At 46.4% G+C, this 21,775-nt stretch overlaps 3 protein-coding genes across 10 annotated transcripts in view; 2 read left to right on the plus strand and 1 right to left on the minus strand.

The window, feature by feature from the left end:
- Positions 1-396: 396 nt before the first annotated feature.
- On the minus strand, positions 397-10,897 carry HIF1AN (hypoxia inducible factor 1 subunit alpha inhibitor). Of its 6 annotated transcripts, none has more exons than XR_010610904.1 (8): positions 10,683-10,895; positions 9,353-9,603; positions 8,016-8,164; positions 5,330-5,475; positions 4,746-4,852; positions 4,299-4,362; positions 3,763-4,061; positions 397-2,793 (listed from the first exon to the last, which is right to left on the minus strand). XR_010610904.1 is itself a non-coding variant. In XM_065671788.1 (8 exons), exons 1-8 carry the CDS (start codon positions 10,854-10,856, stop codon positions 2,749-2,751), a joined length of 1,047 nt encoding a protein of 348 aa, XP_065527860.1. In that variant the 5' UTR covers positions 10,857-10,897; the 3' UTR covers positions 397-2,748. The 6 variants fall into 6 exon arrangements, 3 of the variants coding, with proteins under 3 accessions (XP_065527860.1, XP_065527859.1, XP_065527857.1); XR_010610903.1 differs by having other exon boundaries at positions 3,184-4,061; XR_010610905.1 differs by having other exon boundaries at positions 397-2,477; positions 2,592-4,061.
- A 2,353-nt stretch (positions 10,898-13,250) lies between these two features.
- Positions 13,251-17,016, plus strand: NDUFB8 (NADH:ubiquinone oxidoreductase subunit B8). The gene is made up of 5 exons (XM_065671789.1): positions 13,251-13,401; positions 13,575-13,701; positions 14,269-14,368; positions 15,960-16,115; positions 16,790-17,016. Exons 1-5 carry the CDS (start codon positions 13,293-13,295, stop codon positions 16,880-16,882), a joined length of 585 nt encoding a protein of 194 aa, XP_065527861.1. The 5' UTR covers positions 13,251-13,292; the 3' UTR covers positions 16,883-17,016.
- Positions 17,017-19,325: 2,309 nt separating this feature from the next.
- Positions 19,326-21,775, plus strand: part of SEC31B (SEC31 homolog B, COPII coat complex component) — a 36,836-nt gene continuing 34,386 nt past the window's right edge. Inside the window, exon 1 of one of the 3 annotated variants that reach the window (XM_065671792.1) lies at positions 19,326-19,432. The gene's annotated coding sequence lies outside the window, so the exon portion shown is untranslated. The other 2 variants (XM_065671790.1, XM_065671791.1) reach the window with 2 other exon arrangements.

Here is a 21,775-nt window from a genome sequence, read left to right on the forward strand (position 1 = left end):
AGGTAACCCAAAGGATAAACAACTGATAGAATACATTAGACAGGATTGTGTACTTTGCTCCATCATTCTGTCAGTGACCAGAGCACGGTGACTCCATTCAGGTCAGCAGGGAGGGCAATGTGTTCCCTCCTCACACACACTTGTTGGTGACAGGGTTCAAGGATACCATCTTAGTCCCAGCTTTCGTTTCAGGCTTAAAGAAGTAGTATGGGGAAAGTTGTGAAGACCTATGATAATGCAATTGGTATTGCTGTTTTGAAGGCATAGCTGGAGACAGCAGCTTTCACCAGTGAAGAACATCAGTGGAGTTGCTAGAAACTACTGAAAGGCAGCTTTATACACACATCTCTTATATAGCTCTCATATAGAGCCACTCACAAAATAAAAGCCACACAGTTTGTTGTTCAACATTGGTTGTATTTAAGAACTACACTTCAGAAGGTACCATGTGTTTGTCACACCCCACCCCCTGCACACACACACCCCTAGCAGAGAACACACAGCTTCCGAATACCATGGCAAGGGGCATTGAAAGCACAAGGTGAAAAGGGAAGGGGCAGGGAGTCAGTCCATCAGTGCATTGTAAATGAGCTTTCACGAAGTCAAGTGCAGCAAAACCTGCTCAGACACTTTAAGAGTTAGACCTTTGGCAAATAAAGAAAAAAAAATATCCTAAAGTACCATTCTCTCTCCACACGGGATATGAACTCCCACCCTGAGCTTCAAGAGCTGATGGTGTCTAACAAGTAGTACTGGTGACTACTGTGTGTTAACAGCACAGAGATGAGATTTCATTTGAGCATCTTTCAGCCAAGGGCATGTGCCCAGGATTCCTGGGAAGGCCTGGCTTTGGCAAGAGTCAGCAGCTTAGCCTTCTTTTTCACCTGCCCAAAGGCTGAACACTGATAAGCATCCAGCTGAGTGACCTTCATCTGGGTCTAACCACAGCTCTGGAGAGTCTGCAACAAATAACATGGCAGTCAGACTATTTGGTGACATAGATACATTTCTTAAACAAGAACCCTGCACATGCCAATTACACTTCATCTGTTCTGGCCTGTAAAGCAGCCAGAAAACTAGCCCTTGGGACCTCCTGTTTGAGAAGCCTTTCACCTTTGTGCAAGACAAGCTCACTGCAAGTGGCGCATGAGCTGTCCCACCAAAGGATGGAACATGAGGCCAAAGACACTTCTTGAGCGCCATGTTCTCAATGCTTTTATCAGAATAATGTCAGAACAAGCCCCAAAGAACAACAGGAAAAATGCTGGGAAGTCTCAATAGAATGACTTCTCCACTGTTCCCTGGGATGAGATATATGGGCTATGAAACAGCTTCTTTCACCTCTGGTTCTTGGGACTCATTACAACCGCATCAAACATACAAGACCTTTGCACCACCCCCTAAATCAGGGACAGCAGTGCAGCACACCTCAGGGAATAAAAAGCCAGTCTCCATATGAGTCTAAGGCTTTTGTCTGCAAGAGGAGGAGGAAAGCAAAATCATTTCTGAGGGTCATTGCTAAGGATTTTTAAACAGAGGCTTGTCTGGTTCTCTTGTCACTTCCCAGCCTGCCATGTCAAGTCCCAGAACACAAAAAGGATCAAGATAAACTTAACCACATTTAAACAGAAAGCCCTGACCTCTTTCACATGACTGTACAAGGAAGGAAAGCACACACTGGCAGGGAACAACTGATGGACAGGAGCCACACATCATCACACAAACACGCGCACCCGTGCGCAGCCACACACACTTGAGTTCTTGCAGTTTCAGTAAAAAGGGCACTTTCCCATGTTACTCCAAGGAGCCAGCACCCCTGGTGAGGAGAGAAGAGAGGCTCTGTACCTATCTGATGCTGCGTTTTGACAGTCTAGCTCAGCACCCCTGGGGAATTTAATCTGAAAATGTGGCTTAACCATTCAAGACTTGGAGAGTGCCCCGGCATTAATGCATCCCTCTTCATAATGTATATCCCCCTTCAACCACACTGCAACTTCAGAAGAGTGGGAAAGAAGCCTTCACTCCCCAGGAAAAGCTGTTGGAAAGGAGGTTTATCTAGACTCCTACAACACAGATGTTATTTGGAGAGCATTGGATTTGGTGCTCACACACTAGATGAATTCACTCTGATCTCTACCCTGTACTAAGTACAAAGCATGGATGTCCTAAGTTGAAGAAATCAAATCATTTGTCCAGCTGATCATCACACACAGGCTATGTTTGTTTCCATTTTACAAAAAGGTGCCAAGAGTTGAGCATGGACAGGTCCTCTAACAACAGAGGACTTTTAAACCTATCACTTCCCATCTTACATTCACTGCAGGCACCAATCCATAAACCCAGCCAGGAGGTCCAAACCCCGTGAGGCTGAGGAAACAAGATCACGCCTGGTTCCCCTCCAAGCTCTTCTTCAAATGCCTGAAAATCCTGAAGCAACACATCCAAATGCCAGAAATCATGCTCCTTGTTGTGGCAAACTGGGTAGAGGGATTAAAAACAAGTTAGTGAGCATGAATCCAGCTTCCAGCCAGTGCAGATGCTTTCTTGGGAGGTTCGGTTAAATGAGAACGGAGGATGAATGGGGTACTAACAGTTTTGCAGTTCCAGTAGCCCCCTTTATTGTACTGGGGCAGGGATAGGTCAGGAAACCCATCAGTCTGTTAAGTGCTGCGTGCAATACTAGCGCTCAGTATCTTCCATTGCTTGTGAACAAAGCAGCTCCAACCTCAGTCACCCGGCAGCCAGGCATTAGTCATATCGTCCCTTAATCATCATATTCAACAAAGGACCCACCTGTTCAAAGCAAAAACAAGTCGTTAGCTGGCACAGATACACTGCAATGGCAGCTGCAGAGCCTGCTCCCTCTGCAGCCTTATGAGCTGAGCAGCCCAGGACAGAGGATATCAATGCACAAACTGAACCTAAGGTACACCAAATCAATTTTGAAGTATCTTCTGCATAAAGCACTGGGGCACCCCTGAACACATCCACAAATACCCTACCAAAATTGCAGGGTTCTCTGTCAACACCCACCTTTTTCCACCAAAATATTGCATCACCAGTATTTGAAACTTTTTAACTTCCCACCCTAGATTTGCAATTTCTCAGTAGATGCTATTTAAAGGAGCCAGTAGTCATCAGGGGTTGCTTTTTGCAGGGCAGAGAAGGAACATTCTTACTCACTGAATCCTCTCTGGTCCTTGGGGTCAGTTGGAAGGAAGGCTAGGAATGACGATTTTGCTAAGGTTTTGTTTTCAGTCAAGACCACTCCCATTTCTCAGCACTGCCTGATCACTGAGGGAAGTTCAGCATGCTATGGCAGTAAGATAATCTCAGGGGAGAGGCACGATGAGTGCGCCAAAGAGGAGTTCCTGAACAGTGGTAAGGGTTACAGACCGTGAAAACATTTCTATTCACATCCAGAATTTCCACTTTCAGATGAGCAGGACATCTTCAAAAGCATACTCATATAACTTCAATCTGTTTTTCTGAAATACCAGTTGGTTAAAATTGCAAAGAATTCAGAGATGACTGAAGCACATGGCTTAACAGAAGAGATTTCTCTTAGCCAGAGAGACTTGGATTCAACAGGTAAAACAGTTTTGATAAACACTGGGCATTGCTGACGCACATAAGGCTAAGTGGCATTTGGGAGCAACACTTTCCTGGCAGGACCAAAGCCAAAGTACACCTTCCCCCACATACAAGAACAATTACACCATTGTAGAGGTCCTCTCCAGAATTATAATTTAAAGAGCTTGCCTTTTTGCAGCCAAAGGACCTTCTGAAGACAGCAGGAAGAACCATTCACAGCAACAGAGCAACCCTGCTTTCTCCTACCCTCACTGTGACACCTGCAGAGCCAAATAGTTGGCATCTCGAGTTCTGCAATAAGCCATAATGATTTCAACAGCAGTGACTGCATGTTGGTGTTGTTTTTTTTTTTGTACCTCTTGTGGATTTCCTAAGGCTTCTCCCAACATCTTCTCAATGTTCCTCATTATCGCCACTTTCTGATGAGCCTTTAACGGATACTCAATTCTCTTTGGGGTTGGGGCACCCTGAAATATCAAAAATAGCTCATTGCAGCTTCCTGAATTGGTAGATTACTCCACTTTCTCCCAGACACATAGTTCTTCACATGACACTCAAAAGGGAGAAAGTAGCTTTCAGCTTTAAAGCAAAGGATTTGGTGCAATTAAGTTCTCATACTGACAACACGTGCCAATACATCTCTACCTGAAAAAATCCCCTGGGACAGAGCTATCCAGGCTGCACAGGAAGGTGCTTGTACTCACCTTGTACCAGAAGTTCACAGTGATGGTAATCCCCCCATTCAGGAGAGACTCAATGTGGTGCCACCTGCATGGAAACCACACAGAAAGGAAAAGAAACTATTGCTGTAACTTATAGTGAAATACCTCGGATGGATGAGTTCAGACAGCACTAGACAAGCCTTGCCCTATCAAGACCTTGGAACTTCTGGAAAGTTCTCTTTATGCAAGTACAGATCCTTTTCTTGTACATGTTTTTGGAGTATTTGCACAATAACGTGGTGTCAGGAAGAATTACCACTCCCATCTGACAGATAGGAAGCAGAAACAGATTGGCCCAAGATATCACAGAAAATATCATACTTACTGAAGAAGTCAAACCAAAATTGTCTAAGAGTCAACCCAACACTTTAAGCAGAAGGCATTTTAAACCTCTGTTTGCTGGTCACCGCATCCCACCAGCCTTCTTACCAGTACATAGGTATGTATAGCACATCCCCTGGACCCACCACCGTCTCATAGCCAACCACGCTCCGGAAGTTTGGGAACTTCTCATAGTCAGGATTGTCAAAGTCCACCTAATAGAAGAAAACATTAAGAAACTCAGAAGAACTTCCTGCAGCGACAGTCCTCATTATTGGCTCTCAGCATCAAACCATCCTGATCTTCCCTATATAGCTTTTACGTTCCCATTCATGTCTGAACTCCACTCCTCAAAGTACCACCAACTTAGACAGGGGTCCTGCAATTTGAGCAAATCTGTGTTTGACCAAGTGATTGGTGAAACAGCAGAAAGTTGTAACTGCAGTCCAGTTGGACTATCAGTAAGGAGATGTTTACATCCCTGGCACCCGCAAGTCAGGACCAGACATATACCAAAACATCACTAGTTCTTCCAGCTATCCTCAGTGTATTCACCAGTTAACAGATCTGAACATAGGTTTTGCAAAAGCTCAGCCAGTGCTGTGTGGCTTTAATTTCAGTGTGGTTTCCTCCCATCCAGCATCTTCACAAATGCCCTTTTTTGGCATAGAGAACAGATCTGCTACTCTCACCTGGCTTTGTCTGTCGCAGGGATGGTGCACAGGATAAGGGTAGAGGCATTCAAACTGATCAGGAGGGAACAGGATACACCTCTTATAACCCTTAATCTGAGCAAAGAAGTTCTGCTGCTCATCATAGTGAGCTGGTGTCACATTCCCTATAGAGAAAAGATGATAAACAAGACACTCAATGTACAGGTAATGAAAGACAGAAGCAAGTTATATTCCATGCTAAAGACAGCAAATACACGTCCACATATTCTGAAAACTAAACAAGGAAAATGACCACAGGAACATAACTGATTACTGTACCAGTCAGCCTTTATTGAGCAGTTGCTACTCCACTTAATTTCCATTCTAAATCCATATTCAGCAACTTATGCTCTACCATATTAGGATTTCCAGCTTGTTGCCATGAACAGCAGATGCTGAACATTGACTGGAAACTTTTTCATAAAACTCTGTTTAGATGACAAGTTGTGGAACAGAATTTCAAAAATTATTAGCTTAGAGAAAAGGAGTCCAACAGCCTGATTTTAGAAAAAGTCACAGTAGTTTTGCAAGTGTCTTGGGTTCAGCAGTAGCAGCTGTTTTTCTCCTTCTTAGTAGCTGGTGCAATGCTGTGTTTTTGATTTTTTGGCCTGGGAACAATGCTGATAACGCTGATGTTTTCAGTTGCTGCTCAAATGTTTGGTCTGGCCAAGGACTTTCCAAGCCTCATGCTCTGCCAGGGAGGAGGGAAGCCGGGAAGAAGCAGAGACAGGACACCTGACCCAGACTAGCCAAAGAGGTATTCCATACCACAGCACATCATGCCCAGGATGTAACTGAGAGTTACCCAGAAGGGCTAGGGGACTGCAGGGTTGGAGGAGGTATCGGTCAGTGCTCGGTCAGGGTGGGGTGGAGGAGTTATTGGTCGGCTGGTGTTGAGGTGTTGTATTCTTTCCTCTTGTTATTTCCTTTATCATTATTATTATTGGTGGTAGCAGTAGTGGTTTGTGTTATACCTTAGTTACTAAACTGTTCTTATCTCAACCCATGGGAGTTGCATTCTTTTCAATTCTCCTCTCTGTCCCTCTGGGTGTAGGGGGAGAGCAAGAAGAGGGGGGAGTGAGTGGACGAGCTGTGTGGTTTATGGCTGACTTTGTTTAAACCACGACAGCAAGAAAACAAGTAAACAAATTTCTTTGTCACTGAGCTCCCAATAGCAGCACCTCCTCAATATAATTAACAGTTCTGAAGCTTGGCTGTCACTACTAGATCTTGAATTTAATCAAACCTTTAAATACAGTGGTGCATTTTGTCCCCATCACAACTACATTTTTCAGGATGTCTGCCAATTCAGATATTATTCTTTGAGCTTGCTCTTCATATGTGCTTTCACTAAAGAGAATTAAGATAACATTTAACCCCATAACTTCCCTAAAGAGATCACACAATTGCATGCTCATGTAAAGACACCCCATTTTCTAGCACACACTGGTTCAAGATTCCTTTGTTCTTGTACATAAGCTGTTGATAACAGGACTTTAGTGATCATGTTATAACCTTTAAGGAAGTGCTAGTGCAGCACTTTTATAGAATTATAGAATAGTTAGGGTTGGAAAGGACCTTAAGATCATCTAGTTCCAACCCCCTGCAATGGGCAGAGATACCTCACGTTAAACCATGTCACCCAAGGCTCCATCCAACCCAGCCTTGAACACCACCAGGGATGGAGCATTCACAGCTTCCCTGGGCAGCACATTCCAGTGCCTCACAGTAAAGAACTTCTTCCTTATATCCAATCTAAACTTCCCCTGCTTAAGTTTTAACCGATTACCCCTAGTCCTATCACTACAGTCCCTAATGAAGGGTCCCTCCCCAGCATCCTTATAAGACCCCTTCAGATACTGGAAAGCTGCTATGTTAACTCCTCTCAGCTAGTAAAAGAAGTGGCAAAGAAACTACCGTAAGTTGAAGATGACTTGTTGCAAAAAAACACCTGCTGTGAGAACTGAACAGTCAAGAATGGCTAAGTAATTACAACTGGACAACTGTAACTGGATGTGACGGCCATGTGATTACAGGCCATCCCACTTCACAAAACTATGTACGCTCCTTACCCAGGTACTGCAATTACTTTCTACTGGAATGCTCTCCTTGTCAGCAGTGTAGTGGTACCTCTGAATTCTAACATGCCTATGAGTTAGTCTTCACATGGATTTAGAACTCCACACTATCCAACCATTTTTAAGATTTATCCATCTTCAAGCTCCCCAGTACCCTCTAACCTTCTTAGAAGAAACTCAGCTCTTAACTGAAAGAATTATTTCCCACAGTGTACCAGCTCAAACAAGAAGAAATGCTTCACAGAATAATCAACACTTCCTCCTGGGTAGACATTCAACATGCTAAGAAGAAGCCCAGAATAAATTACCAAAACCACAGCTTTACCAGCATCACACAGAACTGTTCCATAAGCAGACTGAATCCATGCATTCACAGTACATCCCTAGGGAAACACAGGCTATTTCTTTGGTTATCTCCACTCTGTAATCTAAGTTAAGTTGTGACAGCCCAAAGCTTTAAACCGTCTGCTCTGAAGGAACACTTATAAACCAATGGAAATTCCATCTGAAAGACCTTCTGGAACTGAAATATAGAACTGCTTACCAAAACTTCTCCCCTTCTCCTCAGCGCAGAGGAAAATGCTTACCTTCCATGCCAATAAGAAGCAAATTAGAAGTCAGTTGACCCCAACCACGTTTCCCTTGCTGCTTGTTAATCCAATTCCAGTTGAAACCAAGGAAATCCACCACAATCTTCCTTCCAACTGTGTCATTGAGGGTTTGCTGCAGATATAGCCTGTATTTTCCCAGATAAGCACAAATCAAGTATTAAGCTTTGTAATGAACATAAAGACCTATCTCTGCCTCTCTTTAGACAGAATTTCAAAGCAAAGGGACATAATTCTCAAGATTCTATTCTATCACCACATACTGTAAACACCTGTGGAAGGAAAGAGTTTCAAAAAGTCTGCAAACTTTGCTGAAAGACTTTTTGGTATAGAAGTGAACAGAACTCAGTTCTGCTTGAACAATCACAAGGGGAGAAGGTAATTTTAGAGCAAGAGCAACTCTTTTGCAGTGCAAGAGCAGGAAACTGTAAACAGACTGGCCAATCTCAAATATCAAACACAATCATGAATAACCCCCAGATAAATGCTACCACTTTAACTCACCAGTGATAACAGTTACCTCTTCTGCTAGGAGTGTGTGAGAGCAAAAAATGGCTCAGGAAACTCAGCACATTTCAATAGTGAGTTACTTTAAAACCATGTTTACGTTTAGACATAGAGAATCAGCTGAATCAAACATCTTTATTAGCAATTGCAGTATTACAGACTATCTGCAATGCTGGAAGAGAAATGCCTTTTTAAGCTCAAGGACTGCCTTTTCTCTTAGAAAAAGCACACCCAAAGCTGAGAAAGAAGAGAAAGGCACAGATGACAAGTGGACACAGGCACTGAGTTGCTTCCTATTAAGTATCACTAAGTCCCTTTAAAGGGCTGATAAAGTTAACTGAGGGTTTAAGTACAGTTGTCAGTAGTTATATTCTATGTAAATGTGAAGCTCCTCTCATTATCTTACAGCTCTATTAGTATCGCAGGCCATCACCGCCACCAAACACAAAGCACATGCAACCTTTCTTGTGTTTCTGAAAGAGGGTTGGCACCAGCTGCCTTGGTAAAACAGGCTGAGTGCCACAGCCTGTATCTTTTATCAGATACCATATTCTGCCAAAAGCAAGAGAAGCTCAAGGTTTTCTCTAAGCAAACCCTGCCTTGGACAAAAAGGAAAGAGAAGGAAAAAAAATAAAAATAAAAATCTCTGCAGGTAATGTTAAGAGTTTCATTAATTAGTGGGATGACTTTTTTAATCAGGTAACAAGGCTGCTGTCAACTAGCAGCCCTGCAGGATCAACTCTCACTAAAGAGAAACTTAACCCCTACTCAGGCCTGCAGAAACAAAGAAACCTCCACACATCACTTACCTCTCAGCACTCCCTTTCTGTTGAATTTCCTTGAGTCTATCCACAAACTCAGCAAACTTCATCTCTTCCCTGCTTGATTTGGGCTTGAAGTTCTTAAAATTGGCCATCTTCTTCTCATCATAGTACAAGAACTTGTGTGTGCTGGCACTATACACTGAGAAGTCCCCATTGCCAATGTTTTCCTGGAGATAGTCCAGGTCCCATTTCAGAGCAGGATAAACCAGATTCGTATCTGTCAGCACCACCGGCTCCTGGAGAGAAACAGGAAGTCTATTGATTCAAGTACCTCTTGAACTTCAGAATGATCACATTCATTACTGCAACCACACAAATGCTCTTTGAAAATAAGGAATTGGAAAAGGTGCTTAGAGTAATTGGATACCTTGGTCTGGGGAGTAAAATCAAGCAAAACATGACTGGAAGCTTTAAGAAAGTGGTAGCCTGCTCCCACAAAAAACTCCTGGTAGCAATGGGACAGATTCCACTACCCACTTAGTTAATCTCTAACACATGAGGTTAGACAAACACTAGCTGGGAACAGTTTCTGCTCCTGCCACGTAGCAAGGAGACGCAATATATTCTGTTTGTTTCCAGCCTCAGCTATGAAGGGGTAAATACTGACAGAAAGGTATCTCTGAATCCAAAACCAGCACAAATTTCTTTTTTCTCAGCAGATCACAACCTTTAGCCACCAAAACCCTGACATTACCCCATCTCTTCTACACCAAAAAAAAAATAAAAACAAAACCAGAAACAAACCAAACCCTACAACACTACAAAAGAAAGAACACCACCTATCTCCTCACCTATATGCAGTTAACAACCTAATGCAGAAGGACAGCTGTTGTGTTTCCAAGGTGTGCATGCACAGCTTGCTTTCTTGCAGGCTTTCTTTAAAAAACAAAATCATACACCAACGTTACCAGAATGAGACTGAGCTTATCCAGAACCAGTGCAAGACCTGCTATTGCAAGGCAACCCTCACACCTGTGGCCACTCTCGTTTACAACATAACAAACGTGCCCACACACAACATTTCCACAGTTTCCATCCCGACAACTAAGCATTTAAAGCAAACGTTTTCTGTAAATTTCAGAACTCAACTCTGCAGCACCACGAACAAACGTTCACTAAGAGGAACGTGCCAGCGGCAACAACCAAGCCGCGACAGAGTGCGGCAACCCAGAACGACAGGACAGGGCCAGGGAGGCGAGTACCTCCGGGACGGCATCCGGAGCCAGGAGGCCTGACGGGCATGGCTAGCAGCCCCCACGCCACCAAGCACAAGCCGCCGGCCCAAAGCCGAGCCAGGCACAGCTGCTCACCGCACCTCGTTCTCGATGAGCTCCTCGGCGCGGGGATCGCTGTGGCTGAGCCGCGGGATGGGCCGCGTCTCGAAGGAGTAACGACGGAACTGGGAGTCGCTCCAACCAGGCCCTGCCGCTACCGCCGGGCCCTCCCGGCAGCCCGGGGCCGCCGCCGAGGAGGACGAGGCCGTCGCCATCGCCGCCTCTACCGTAGAACCCGGAACTAGAAAGCCGGAAACGGAAGTTGGCCGACAAGAGCAACTCCGGAAACGCGCGGGGAGGGTGGGAGGCTGTGGGGCACCATGGAGAGGTGAGGAGGGAGCGGCGGCGGCGGCGGTGAGCAGCGCCCCCGCGCGGGGGGACATTGGTGGCGGCATCTGCTCCCGTGCGCCTGTTGGCTCGTCCCGGGGTTTCTGGGTGCCCGCGGCTCTGGGAGCACACGCGGGGAAAACCCGCTGCAGGGATCAGTCGGGATCGCTCTGTTCCTCGTGTCTCGTCTTTCTGCCGCCCTGCACGCCTTCAGCTGGCAGCCCCGGCCTCGCGGCGGGCACTAGTGCAGCTCCTTGAAGCTGCCCCACCACCGCATAGAGTCATAGAACCATAGAATAGTTAGGGTTGGAAAGGACCTCAAGATCATCTAGTTCCAACCCCCCTGCCATGGGCAGGGACACCTCACACTAAACCATCCCACACAAGGCTTCATCCAACCTGGCCTTGAACACCGCCAGGGATGGAGCATACACAACCCCCCTGGGCAACCCATTCCAGTGCCTCACCACCCTAACAGGAAAGAATTTCCTCCTTATATCCAATCTAAGCTTCCCCTGTTTAAGTTTTAACCCATTACCGCTTGTCCTGTCACTACAGTCCCTGACGAAGAGTCCCTCCCCAGCATCCTGATAGGCCCCCTTCAGGTACTGGAAGGCTGCTATTAGGTCCCCACTCAGCCTTCTCTTCTCCAGGCTGAACAGCCCCAACTTCCTCAGCCTATCTTCATACAGGAGGTGCATCCCTAGGGAAAAAGGCAAGTGCTGTGTGACTACATCAGTTTAGTAAGATTTCATGAGCTGTGTGCCCAGCACCAGAGCTATTGAATTTGTGTGAGTTTATTGTGTGAGGCAAAGTCTACATTTTGCTTATAAGCTGCAAGCAGCAAGAACAGTGATAGCTCTTTCCCAAGAATGAGTGCCATGTTGGCCATCAGGTCTTGAGAACATTTCGGTCATTCAATGGTTTTCATCTTACAGTAGATGGATTTGGTGTTCTGGCTGTGTAGAACTTTACTTTCATGAGAATAACACAATCTATTTTCCTCTTCCCTTCCAAAATGTATTAGTATGCTTAATTTATATGAAGATGCATGTCCATCACTTTTTAAATCTACATGACTGCTCCTGTACAGATTAAGAAAAATCTTTGCAACACATTTGCAAATGTATTTGGGGGCTTAAGAAGCTTGAGCCACACCTACAAAAGACTCAGACATAAGCCATAAAGTAAATACCCAGAGGTGGAGAGCCAGCGCAAGGAGCAGATGACCACAATCCAAACCTGCAGCAAGCTCTTGAGCCCAGATTGACAGTGCAGCTGGGAATCAAGGGTCCCCACTTCCAGCATGACACTGCTGTCCCCAGCATGCCACATGCTGCAGAGGTGGGACAGGCATGGAAATTGCCAGCAGCCTCTGCAATGGAGGGTTGGGCTCCAGTTATTAGGTAACTAACTGACATACTAACCTCACTGCAGACTCGGTTGCAAGAGTTGACTGAATTAAGGTACCATCCCTAAAACAATGCGATGAGGCCTTTCTTTGGGATAAGTGGAAGAATCCTGTTCTAGCCTGTGACAATGCTCCCACCTCAGGCACACTGCATCTCAGATATACCCCTGTGGTTCATCGCTCTCTTCATTCAATTAGTAGGTGTACAATTAATGTTGTTATTAGAAGGAATGGCTTTAATGACAAATTGTCACTGATAGTTTTTGAGCTGCAAAAGTTTATAATGTAGATCGTTATAGAGACATTACCCATTATGGCTGATGTGAATAACTGAAGGAAAATGAGTTCAACTACCACAGAGTTTACATAATGAAGTAAACTGCAAAAGCCTTTGATGCTCGTATCGATTTTATCTGCAATAATGTATTGCTTGTTTGAAGAATAGCATCACTAAATTAACGCACCATTTCAGCTGTTCACATTTCCCTGGCTGCACAGGGATAAGACGATTACATTTGGGTATTAACTTTAATAATATTGATACTGATACAAAGCAGGCAATTTGCATAACGCCGCCAGCCACAGCATCGATCCGGCTGAGCATCGACCCGGCTCTCCGCAGGAGGCTGCCCCGCATCTGCAAGGTAATACCTGACATAAATTCCCATTATCCCGCTCCAGACGATGACAGAGCGCAATGTCGCACCGATACCCTTTCCGTCCATTAGCTCTTATGTCGATATTATAACAGCAGCGGCTGATTAATTAATTAATGCCCTGGATCGGAGGGAGGGTGCGTTGTACGCTGCCCTAGCCCCGCCCACCCCTGGCTGGCCACGCCCACCTCCGTCTAGCCCCGCCCATCGCCCGCTCTGCTACGTCCCTACCGGCCGCCGTCGGCCTCGCTTGCGCGATGTCGGCCATGGCGGCGGCGGGGCTCCGCGGTGTCCTTTGGCAGCGGGCAGCCGCCCGGCTGCAGTCGGCTCGGGCTGCCGTGGCGGCGCCCCTGGGGGCGCGGGCGGGTGAGTGAGCGGGGAAGAGGCAGCGGAGCGCCTTGACAGGCGGCGGGGCGGGTGTCCTGAGCCGGTGGGCTGGTGGCTCCGGGGCCGCGCTGGGAGGGCGGCGCGACCTCCCCGGCCCGGCCGCCGCTGCCGGCGGGGCCCGCGCCCGTCCGACCGTGTTGCTCTCCCGACAGCCTCGCAGATGACCCAGGACATGTTGCCCGGGCCGTATCCTCGCACGCCGGAGGAGCGGGCAGCCGCCGCGAAGAAGTACAACATGCGGGTGGAGGATTATGAGCCCTACCCTGACGACGGCTTCGGGTGAGCTGGGGTGGTCCGGTGCCCCGCAGCACCTCTGGCTCTGTGCGGAGGGGCCGCGGGCTTGTGGCTCCTGCTGAGCGCCCGCAGGTGCTGTGAGCTTAGAGCTTGAAGGCACTTTTAATACAGGAACAAGTGGAATGAGTTGGAGATCCGCATGAGTAAAATGCTGTATGAGAGGCTTTGTATGCCGATGTGATGCAGGGCTAACAGGGATGAATTGAAAGCTATCTCTAGAATAAAAATTTCAGGAAGTGTTTAAATGTTAGGGAATGCTATGGCATGGGCAAGCCAACTACAGTTCTGTTCTTCACTCTAGCTTGTATTTTCTTCCAGCTAGCATAGCCCAAAAGGACACACTGGGCGAATGCTCTTTGCTACAGTGACATCAATGTGATGATGGTTGTGCTAGTCGCATGTATGCATTTAAAAATTCATATTCATGGAAGCTATAAAATCAGAGCAATGCTTCCATTTTCATAAGCCTATCCTATAGTGTCTCCTATAAGATACGTCTAAATTAATACAGATTTCTTATATGTTTGGGGTTTTTTTGTCTGTTTCTCACAGTTATGGTGATTATCCCAAGCTCCCTGATAAGTCTCATCATGAGAGAGACCCCTGGTACAAGTGGGACCAGCCAGACATGAGGCATAACTGGGGAGAGACGGTAGGAATGCTAGTAGCACTTTTCAAGCTGCTAATCCATACTACTGTTATTAAATGCTAACATGCACATCTTTGTTAGTGCTTTCTGTTTAATTATTTGTGTAATTGCATTGCCAAGTTCAGTTGTGTGTTCCCTATGCAAAGCATGGACAATTGGTCATTTGGAGGGAGGCTGTAGCCCTCAGGGTAGATATTTTGAAAGCACTGAGGACTCTTAATGTCTTATTACATACAAGGAGGGAGGCTAAAAAAGTTTATCCGTAGGAAAACTCTCATCCATTTTCTGTGCCTGATCTGACTCAGTATGAGAGTTTAGTTTAGAATCATTTAGCAAAGAAGCCATTGTTTAAGTAAAGTCTTTTTAGTACAATGGTAGTAGCTATTGCTGCTTTATTACCCCAGGGTTTGTTTGGTGGGTTTTTCTTCTGTTTTTTGTGGGATAGAATACAAATAAGGTGGTTTTCTCTGAAGAAATTTTGCAAGATGTCCTTTAGACCTTGAAAGTTAACATAGGTGCTCTTGTTAATTTCTCTTAAGTTCTTCAAACTCCTTGTCAGGACTAACTTTTCAGTTAGTGCCGGATCTTTCTGTGAATGACTGCAATCTAACTGTGATTACTGAACTTTGTGATTGACTTGACCTCTTCATACTAACAGTAGAGATTATGTGAACTTGTGTATGCAATGTATTGTAGTATAAATATGCCAGATCATTGTAGCATGTGTGCCACAGTAAATTGCCTGTTATAGAACCACATGAAAAAAAACATGGCAATTCTGAGTTGTGGTGGTGTTTGGTGCAGGAAGGTGAGTATAGGTACCCTTGTTGTCAGTAAGGGACCAAGTGGAATATACTGGTGCATTCCAGCTGTCAGCACATGCCTCTGTTTAGGAAACAGAGTTCTGCCTAGACTGGCTATCTGGGCTTGATAGCAGATGGCTCTGTGTGCATAGGGGAAAGCTGGGGATCTAGAGGCAATGCTTAAGCTGCAAATTAAGGAGTTCTTTGCTTTCAGTAATGTGAAAGGAGACTATAAACAGAACATGCTTGGGACTTCCCTGTGTATACTTCAAGGCAGAAGCTTAAATGCCCATCTGCTTAGATCAGAAGGGCATTAGCTTACTAGCAGTCCTGCTGTGGTCATAGAGTAACAATAGCAGCAGGTACCCTACTTGTTTTGAGGAACCAGCCTCCAAGTGACAGGTAGTTGCTTCTTTCTTTGAAATTACACTGCTGCTTCTGTTTGGGTATGTTCCAAAATGAGCTTATACCATGCCTTTTCAAGGGTGTTGGGAAACAAATATAATACAGTGATTATGTATACAAAGAATAGCTGCTGCTACCCTGTAATTAAGCATATTACCTGGTGTAAGTACAGGATAGAATTTAAAGTCCCGAGTTTTACTGTAACTGACAACTTGCTATGACTGTAGGTAAATTGCTTGCCTCCTCTGTGGCTTTAACTCCATTTTCAAGGTGGAGATGAAACAGCTTCTGGCAGTTTTGTAAATGCTGTAAAACACTTCTTCCCTTGATAAAAGCAGCTTTGAGCATGGTTGGTAAATGTCTGGTGGTTTTCTTCTGTTCTTTAGATGCACTGGGACTTTGACATGTATACTCGGAACCGTGTTGATACGTCCCCCACTGTAGTACCCTGGCACATCATGCGCAGACACTTCTTTATCTTTCTGGGTACCATGCTGGTCATGTTTGTTATTGGAGGAATGTATCCATCTTACATGCCTGTGGTGAGTGATGTCCTTGGGTAAAGGGAGGAAAATTAGGTGTGTTTCTTATCACTGCTGGTACCCAGAAGAGTGGTTTTGCTGAAGCAGAATGATTGGATGCAAAATGCTGCTGCTGGTAGGAGCTGGGCCAAGGGGTGTCCTGTGGCCTCGTCCAGCCTGAATTGTTTTGGCTGGCTTGGCTCAGCTCACAGGTTCTCTTGCATAGTTAGGAGTTCCTGTTACCAGGAAACTAATTTTAAGCTATGCTTCTTACAGTACCCCTTCTTTGATCTAGGTATTCTCGTTCACTGTGCTCATCTGCTGGAGGGTGATGCTTTATCTCTTCTTTTGCCCTGTTTTTAGTTACATCTCATGACCTGTGTCAGTTGGAATGTACTTCTGAAAAATACATCTGAATAATACACAAATAGCTTTTGCAGTATATTGCCCTCATACTGTGGGATGAACTGTTGGTTAAGTTTAAATGCAAGGCCACTTTGATGTTTCTGTTAAAGGACATGGGTTTATACAAAGGACTCTGTCACTGAATTTACTTCCCTTATACTCTAATATTCCTACTGAAGCACTTAAGAAATAGAAATTTAAACTGGAAATAACAAGCCTTGATTTGGGTGGGGGTGTGATGGGATACCCCTTCGTTTGCTTGGTGAATTAATTTGCCTCTTTCTTGGCAGGGACCGAAGCAATATCCCTTCAATGACCTGTATCTGGAGAGAGGAGGAGACCCCAATAAAGAGCCACCAGTGGTGACACACTATGAAATCTGAAAGTTGTTGGAGCGCTATGCCTTCCGCTGACACTGATGCTGGGGATGGCATCTTCTCTAGTGTGTTCACTGTGTTAACACTTGTTCTTCAAGGTTGAACCACTAACTGCAGTGAAATAAACCGATGACATCTACTGTCCTAGTTGTCCTCTGTTGGTTAGAGGGAGCTGAACAGTGGCCAGTGAAATTGAATGACCTTTGCCATTTTTTCTAGATGGCATTGTATTGTTGGGCAAACTTCTGAGAGCAGTCCTGGGACTGCTGCTAGTTTATGTACCTTGTGCACAAACATTCTTCAACTAAGCCTGTCTGCGAAGGAGATACTGCCTGTTACCCAGTGGCTTACAGCAGGTACTGCTTGATGTTGAACTCGAGTGTCATAATTTAATGTGAAATGACAGGCAGAACCAGACTGGCAAGTGGTGGTGCTTGAGAGTCTCATACTGTGCGAATAACTGTTCATCCTTAACTGGCATTGATCTCTTCCTGGTTTAGATGGCCTCTCGAGTGAAGCTTTACACAACCAGTAGGGAGCACCAGTGAGGCACAGAGCCTTGCTGTGTAGAGCTTAAAGCGTGCTGCCCACCTGTGGGCAGCAGTGGTATGGAAAGGCTAATGAGCCAGTCCAGTTCTGGTTGGCTTATCCAGCTCTGCCTGGGCTTTGGTCCAAGAACATGGATGCTCAAGTTGCTCCTGTGTGGCCCTAGTTCATCCACCACTGTTGGCACTGTATCTGACCCATGATGTCTGTCTGTCTTGCTGCAAACCACTGGTCTAGGGCCTCCTAATGCATTCATTGATAGTTTGCTTGAGAAGGTTATATATGCAAATTGATTAAGGTCCTAGATGTGTTCAGCTCCATTCTTCCTTTACCATAAGTTTTTCCTCTTGCTACTGGAGGAGGCAGTACCCTCAGTACTGATTTACAGTGAAAGTTCTCTCAACTCCCCTGTGCTGTTTTAGGCCCTGCTGTTTGGCTGCAGGAGTGAGTAATCATAGAAGGCTAAGGGCTTGAACTGTTCTGGGTGCCTCCTATAAACTGTGTGTTGTGCTTTCCTCTCAACACCCTGTCATGACTCACAGTTCCTTGCTTTAAGAGAAGCAGGTATATGGGGACAGTGATTCATGATTTTTTGATCTATAAAGATTTTTAACCCCAGATTGTAAAGGACATTTAGCTTGATCTCTGTGAAGGGGTTTCTGTAAGCGTGTAAGTTCAAGGGGGTTGCATGACAGAATGCTAGGACATACAAATATTTATGTGTAATTAAAACTAACCTTTTTGAAGGTGCTGAACAATCATCATTCATCCTGGTGTCTGTAAAGTGTCACCTTCTCTTCTAGTTACAGAAATGCTTAATTCTGAATCATGGGCAATGCTGTTTTAACCCCAGAAGGGTTTTTAAAGTATGTTTTTGAGCTGTGGGGACCTTGAAACTGAATTCTTTGAAAACAAAGTATTCATGCAGGGGAAAAACTGTTTAGGGGTACTCTAATAAGAATTATCATTCCATAGCAGTTATGTGATAGCTCTGTATAAAATGTGAGAGTTGTAAAGAGTCTTCTAGTAAAATGGAAATGATCAGAGCAGTAATGGGATGGGAGCTTTATCTTGCTGTATGCTAAATGATAATGCAGCAGTGGCACAGAGGCAGGTTGAGGCCCATCCGCCTTATTTCATGGCATACCACTTGGCCGCCCTGCCCCAGCACTGTGTGCTGCTGCCTCTTTTGGAGTTTCACACCCACTCTGTATCTAGCCAGTAACTTAATGATGTGTTTTCTTGTTTTTATGGGTAAGGCATGTGGGTATGGCTCAGAAATCCTTAAAAATGGTGTTTATGGTGTGGGCAAATTTTCTCAAAACAGGAGAGTGGTGGAGGAAGAAGGTCCGGATCCTTCTGGTTTTTGTTTTGTTTTTTTTTTTTTTTTTCTCCCTGGCAGCTAGAATGCTTTTTAAGAAACCCAATTTCTAAGCCTTTATTTCTAAACCTTTCCCTTTGCATGCCCTCTCGGGAAGGCTTGAATCTGTATCGAGGCAACATTCTGAGGGGTTGACTTCGGAGGCAGCAGACATGCGCTCCAGTTATGGTGTTCCTTGGCCTACAGCGTGACTCATTTCGGACTCGTGGATGGAGCATATTTCAAGTACCGTTACAAAGGTGCTCGGGAGCCCTGCGCTGAGGCCCCCGGCTGCGGTGCCGCGGCAGAGGAAGGGGCACCCCGAACCTGGGCAGGGGAGACCGAGCCAGCCCCCCTCAGGCGCCCGTTTCGGGTCCCTCCGAAGCGCGGCAGTGGCACAACCACGGCGCGGCTCCCGCGCCCCCGCCGGGGTCGCGGTGCCAGCTCCCGCCCCGAGCGGCGATCCCGGTCGCACCACAGGGGCCGGCGCTCGGCTTGGCGCCTGCGCGGACGCTGCCTGGGCGGGGTGCCGGGCGGTGCTTCGCGGACGGCGGCTTTTGGGCTCCCGGCGGCCACCGTTGGCAGAGCCCTTGGGTGCGGGAGGCGCTCGGTCTTGGGTCGGCGGCGCGGCAGGGACGGCCAGCGAGCCGGTAAGCGCCGCCGCCCGCTTTCCTCCCTTCTTCCCCACCGCCTCCACTCAGCTCGGTCCGATGCGAGTGGCTGCTCCTGCCCTCGCACCCTTCAGTCCCGCCACCAGCGGTAAGGGCCCGGGAACGTTCACGGGCCGGGCCAGCTCCGGCTGCGGCGCCCCTGCCCTCCCAGGTCCGGGCCCCTCGCCTCTGTGTCCCCCCAGCCCTGGCCGGCTTTGCTACCTGCCGGCCCTGGTGTCGGTGTGCCGGCTCCGTCCCCGGGTTCCGTGGTTCTGTTCCTAGCCCTCTGTCCCGGGAGCCCCGGTAGATTGTTTCCCCTTTCCCGGAGGGCCGGCTCCTGGGCAGCGTGGGGAGAGGAGCGCCGAGGCGGGGAGCTGAGCTGTTTGACATGGCCCGTGGAGGGGCCTCTGGCGTAGAGCCTGTTTGTGACACCCGGTGTTTTCCATCAATGCTCTCTTCCTGGGCCTTCCCTCTTTTTCACTACCACACAGTGCCATGCTGTTGAGCAGAGCAGGCTGACTCGATACGTGTGTATGCACTGCCATCTGTACCGCTCTGTGGCGCTTTAGCAATGGCTTTTGAAAGTGCTCAGAGCACAAGAAGTTTTTTTATGTACCGTGGGAGCTGTCATGGAGGAATGTGCTGAGCCCTGCCCTGCAACAGCCCTGCCTTGCAAACACCGATTAGCTGAGATTAGTGTCTCTGTGCCTTCTGTGATCGGGGTTTATAATAAGCACTTATGGCAACAGCCTGGTTTTAGGGTACTGGGGAGCTGCAGTAGGAGAGTGTCAGCACAATGCAAAGGGAAGAGGCAGTACACAGATTTCATATTGATGCTGGGATGTGGAGACAGTAGGGTGGTTTGTGTTTTAACCTTTGTGTCGTGGCTGAGAGGCCTTTTTCAATTCTTAGGGTGGCTGCTTGTCAGCTGGGTGACCTTGGACAAATCTTTTCTGTTCTGCCCGAGTTCCATCTTTAGCTAAGTGGGTTCAGGCTGTCAGCTCCTTTGGGTGCCGCATGGGAAGTCCAGTGTCAGCAGAACTGTTCAAAGAGAAATGATTGGGTGCCCAGTGGCAGGAGGAAGATTGGGAAAGTCAGTAGGAGGGGATTTCTGACTGTCAGTGTTTGGGTGGTGTAGGAGAGAGGAGTCACTAGAGTGATACTAGTGATGATTATCATGGCAGCTTTGAGAGTCAGTTAGTTGATACAACAACCACATAGTCTTTTAGAATATACTCTAAAGCTGCAAGTATTTCAAGTTAACATAGGTTAACTTGAGAGGAATTTTTGCTCGTCGGCACTGTTTGCATGGTCCACCATGATCTGAGAACATGTGCTTTTACTTTTCACTGTTTATCTGCATGTTGTCCATTTCCCACAGGTGGGGAGTGCTATGATCTGCTGGATTTTGCTGTGCAGACACTGTTACCTTTTAAGGACCCTGTGCTGGGGAGGGTGCAGGGAAATAATGTGGCTCCCTTTGGGGCTCAGATTTGTTAATACGTTAGAGCTGTAATCGGATGTCTGTAGGAGAAAGAGGGATTGTTGTGATTAATTAATCAGAGGTCCTGAGTAAAGCATGAGCCTTCTCAGAAGTCTCACATGCTGGTTTGGGAGGTATCAGCAGGTGGCAACATCTCCCTAAAATTTCTCATGTGGAAGAGTTGAATACATGTGATTTTTTCTCAGATAGCTGCAAAAGGTTGCTAAAGAGGGGCTTTTTCCTGCTTTAAGGATCGGGAGTCCTGCGCTGGATACATGGATACAGACAGACATGCACAGTGTGTAGAAGGATCACTTACCTAAGAGTTAAATCAGGATTTTTATATATATATATTTTTTTTTTCCCTTCCAAACTGACACTTGTAGCCCTTCATCTGAGCAAAGGGCCACGTGATTCAGACCATGGTTTAGCTGTCAGCACAGCTAATAAAAGCAGTGTCAGGTAACCAAGGAGAAGTTAATCACAGCAAGCTGGCAAGATGCAGAGTGTTGTGCTGTGCTCCCTGCTGACAGCTTTACTTTATTCAGCGTGATACCATGATTGGATAGTTAGCAGCTCTGTTTAGCTATAGTTATGAGACCACACTGCAGCCAAGCTTTACGGGTTTTGAAACTGCACACGAGAGTGAACCTGCTAGTCTGTGAATGACTACAGATGCACATCATTTATGTTGCTGACATACCCAGAAGCCCTGGGCACTGTCTGGGATGGAGAGGTGCTGGATGCTTTCTCCTCAGCAGGAATGAGATCCTACGTGGAACAATAATTTGCATTTATTCTCAGTTTTGCAGCCTCCTGGCTGCCTGCTGTTGATGTTTGAATTTCAGTTATCCTGCTAC

The sequence above is a fragment of the Lathamus discolor genome, chromosome 3 (genome assembly GCF_037157495.1).
Source record: "Lathamus discolor isolate bLatDis1 chromosome 3, bLatDis1.hap1, whole genome shotgun sequence".
Lineage (NCBI taxonomy): Eukaryota > Metazoa > Chordata > Aves > Psittaciformes > Psittacidae > Lathamus > Lathamus discolor.

Bases quoted from the DNA above. Each gene is read 5' to 3' on its own strand.
- NDUFB8 (XM_065671789.1), top strand. From the start codon at position 13,293: ATGTCGGCCATGGCGGCGGCGGGGCTCCGCGGTGTCCTTTGGCAGCGG. The intron at 13,702-14,268 runs GTGAGCTGGGGT...TGTTTCTCACAG, and splicing joins TACCCTGACGACGGCTTCGG to TTATGGTGATTATCCCAAGC. The intron at 14,369-15,959 runs GTAGGAATGCTA...TCTGTTCTTTAG, and splicing joins GGCATAACTGGGGAGAGACG to ATGCACTGGGACTTTGACAT.
- HIF1AN (XM_065671785.1), bottom strand. From the start codon at position 10,856: ATGGCGACGGCCTCGTCCTCCTCGGCGGCGGCCCCGGGCTGCCGGGAG. The intron at 8,165-9,352 runs GTAAGTGATGTG...GGGAAAATACAG, and splicing joins CAGAAAGGGAGTGCTGAGAG to GCTATATCTGCAGCAAACCC. The intron at 4,363-4,745 runs GTAAGAAGGCTG...GTTTCCATGCAG, and splicing joins CTATACATACCTATGTACTG to GTGGCACCACATTGAGTCTC.